The sequence below is a fragment of the Cyprinodon variegatus genome, unplaced genomic scaffold (assembly GCF_000732505.1).
Source record: "Cyprinodon variegatus isolate N-32 unplaced genomic scaffold, C_variegatus-1.0 Scaffold187, whole genome shotgun sequence".
NCBI classification, from domain to species: Eukaryota; Metazoa; Chordata; class Actinopteri; order Cyprinodontiformes; family Cyprinodontidae; genus Cyprinodon; species Cyprinodon variegatus.
The window spans coordinates 937,379-941,255 of NW_015150640.1; the positions used below are offsets into that span (position 1 = coordinate 937,379).

A 3,877-nucleotide genomic window follows, 5' to 3' on the forward strand; every position below is an offset into this window, starting at 1 on the left:
CATCCATCCATCCATCCATCCATCCATCCATCCATCCATCCATCCATCCATCCATCCATCCATCCATCCATCCATCCATCCATCCATTCATGCAGTCATTTGGTGGGCTCCTACCAGCGGTTGTAAACAGTGTAAACAGAACCACCAAAGGTATTTACTTTTGTGCAACACTGATTTTCCTAGGGGCTTCTAAAACTTAAGTATTTTCTTTGTCTTTTCCTTTATTCTATCTAATTTTAGGTTCTTGATCAACTTCAAACTGTGAACTAGTCTCATCTCAAAGGATGGATGATGTGCTTCCAAATTGTCTCATACTGCCTCAGTAAAGCTACTGTCCACCATTACAATGGTTTTATAGGAAAGGTTAGACCCTCCCAAGGGTTAAATAATAGCAGCAGATTAACTTTATGCCTTTTTAGGTGATTTTGTGCAGCCACTTAAAAGGTAATCATTAGAGTGCTCTCTCAGCATTTATCCCTGCATTTATAAGTAGTTTGTAGATTGAGTTTTGGTTTGTAGGGCCTCTATAGATTGGAAGGGATTCTCATATTATTCATCATTTGATGTGATCTACAGGTTAATGCTAAGCCATGTCTTGATTTAAAGAAGGAAGAACTTAAGCCAAAGAAAATAACTGTTCCTCATGTAAAACAAGCATTATTTCATACCCACTGCAAAGCTGTGTAAACCTGCTAGTGTAATTACACTATGCACCAGACCTGCTTCTGCATCAGTCCTCACACAGCTAGCTCTAAAGTTAAACACGACATAATTTACTCATGAACGACCCAAGCTGCTGTGTAATGGCTGTTCTCTGAGGAGGCTCTGACTTTGTTTGTTTTTCCAGCAGTCTGGATGCAGCCGGTCTCCTCGTCTCGTAACCATGGCATTAGAGGGAGCCATCAAAGCCCAGCTGACCTCACACAGATCCAGTTGCATCGTGCAATAAGGCGCTCAGATGATGAGCAATTCAGTGAGCTGCTTGAGTTGGGTGAAGATCTAGGCTGTTGTGTTTCTTTGTGCTTCATGCCAATGTAAAACTGTGAGAAAAATCTAAATAATTCATAACCCAGAATGAGCACAGCAGCCCTGAGTCAGGGTTTTTATCAACGGGTTTAGCCTATTTAGGTGCAGAAGGAAGTGACTTAGTGTCTTGTTGCTGATGATGAGGAACACAAAAAAGTGTAATTTACAGAACTCAGACATATTTCAGAGAAATGATAGAAAACAACACACAGGACAGTGTCTGCAGGCTGCTTTGAAAGAGCTGCATGAAGACAGTGTGGTGGTGATTTGTGTGCAGACTCCATTGGACTCTGAACCTGAGTTTTGTTCTCAGTACTCCTCCTCAGTACCTCGTGCACAGTATTTAAACTGTTACATATCTTTAAAAGAACAAGAAACTTAAAAGAAACAACTTATGCAAAGGATTCCCACATTTCAAATTATTTGTTTCCATTAATTTCTCCTACTTATAGGAAAATGAGTTCTGATTATTTTCGTACAACTGAAACCAGCAGAAAAAGAACAAACAAAAAGACAACACAGACATTTTATCAGAGAACATAATAAAAACCAGGAATGAAAAACATTTTCTTTGGTCAGATGGGTCTAAATTTGAACTAATAGACACCAGAAATGAAGAAAACCTCTGCATAAAGCAGATACATGGAAAAAAAGAGTATTTGGATATATGCAGCAGGACCTAACCTGCTTACTTTTATGAGTTTCCGCGCACTACTGTGTGGTTTAGCTGCATTTACTGCTGCAGAACGGTTGATTTGGATGCACAGGAGATCAGTTCACCCTCAGTTCACTCAGACAGAATCCTGAGGCTCATTTGTTCTGGTGCTGGCTTTTGAGATGCTTTGGTCACCTTGAATTTGAAAATAAATTATAATTGCATAGTTGGTCTGCTTTGCAAAAAAAATAAATAAATAACTGAAGGCTTGAGCATACTATAAAGATTAGTGAAAAATAGAAAAGTGGCATATTTATCAACATTTACCCTCTAAACAAAAAGAAAAAAACAACTTAATGGGCAAAAGCAGACAAACAATAATAACAGGAATCAAGGATGATTATCAACCAATCAGAGGGCTTCATCTGTGATGTTGGAAAGTTCACAGAGTGGAGAGCTACTTAGCCCATTTACTAATCAGTGCTTCAATCACACAAATATGACAAAATTATAGGGAAATAGAAACCATTCAGCATTAAGTCTTAGTGATACGTATTTTCAAAGAATCCAAATAGATTTATATAGAAGATAAAAATAAAATGCTTTAAAGTGGTTCCTGCAGGTGCTTTCATGCAATCATCATATAAACTAATAAAAGTAATACAATACAGCAGGATAAATAAAATAATCAACTTAATATGTTTTAATGATAAAAGGTTTAAGGGGTCAGATAAAGCTCTATCTGCTGGTAATTTATATACTTATTTTGGAAAAAAAATATTTGATCAGGTTAAAATCTCAAAATCTGAAAAAAAATAAAATAAAAACGTCTCTCCTTAAGCCAGTCCATGATTATCAATCCAAAAGGTGACTGCTGGCCCTCTTTCCAGTGCAGATCTGTTGGGACAAAACCTGAGATAACTTGTGGGGGGGGGGGTCTGTCATTCACCTGAAGAAGGGTTGACAACATTCTCTTCGTAGCGACAGAGACGTGTCTGTTGCTGAGGTGAAGCCTCTGCTTTTTTTCCCCCAGCCTCAGTCTCTGATGCTTTTCTTGTAAAACAGAGCTGCTAGTGGGGATCAAAATGAGTGCTGGGCTGCCATCTGCTACCCAGACAGCCCCTCTCAACAAAAACAGGGGAGTTAAACTCATCACATCACAGAGAAGTAAAGATTGCTGTGCTACCTTCATGTTTTCTTGTTGCATCCCTCAGTCCATTAAACATAAACAAACCAGCTCAAAGTGACCAGGATTTATGTCTGCATTATGAGGCTTGGAACAATAAAGAACATGAAGATGAAGCAAGAAATTCATGAAAGCAAAATGTGCACATAATTAAATTGTTCATGGATTTAGACATTCTTCTGTCAGGAAAATAAAAAACTTACAGGGAAATAAAAAACTGATTTTGAATTGATCTAAAATCTACATTCAAACAGAAACAGCCCACCTCTGGCCAGCCTGCTGAATTTCCTTCTCTTCAATGGGAGAATCGTCCACCACTATCGCATCTGTACTTTCTCCAATTATTGAGTCAGCATCCATCTTCCTCCTGATTTAGTTCCTGTTAAAGGTAATTATCTGTGTGTGTCCATCCTAACACCGCCTAGTTAAGCAGCTGTAATCATCCACGAGGGTCAGAGCAGGACTGCTTGTTTCTGGGGCTTCTACTACAGCAGCAGCATCAGCAGCAGCAGCGGCGGGGCTGTGCGCGTTAATCTGCCCCGAGCTGCGCTCTGATTGGCCGAGCCGCGCTGATGCTGACGACGCCGCTGCGGTCGCTGTCCAACCGGCTGCGGTGCTGGAGACGGATGGTATCCTCCTGGGTCCTGCAGGTGCTGATCAGTTATCATTAACAGGGAGCTGCTGCTGAGCTCAGTTAGACCGACTGAACCAGAAACCACATCAGGCCTGAGGGAGACTAATCAGGTGAAACACTCAGTTTGTTTTCAGCTCAATATATTTAATTGATGTGGTCCGAACTCGGAAAAGAAGTAAGCGCAGTGCAGCTTTGATAAAATAAAAAAAGAGAAAAACAACCAAACAAAATAAAAATAACTCCAATTTACATCTACTTAAATATCTACCCAAATCTGTTCAATAAATATTTGATTTCATACAGTAAATGATTTAGATAGATAGATAGATAGATAGATAGATAGATAGATAGATAGATAGATAGATAGATAGATAGA

General features: G+C 39.3%; 1 protein-coding gene across 1 annotated transcript in view; it reads right to left on the minus strand.

Moving 5' to 3' along the window:
* The window catches only part of disp2 (dispatched homolog 2 (Drosophila)), a 22,561-nt gene extending 19,228 nt beyond the window's left edge, over positions 1–3,333 (minus strand). Inside the window, exon 1 of the mRNA XM_015379214.1 lies at positions 3,133–3,333. Coding sequence (XP_015234700.1) covers positions 3,133–3,227 — 95 coding nt within the window. The 5' untranslated portion in view covers positions 3,228–3,333. The remainder of the gene's footprint in view (positions 1–3,132) is intronic.
* Positions 3,334–3,877: the final 544 nt, after the last annotated feature.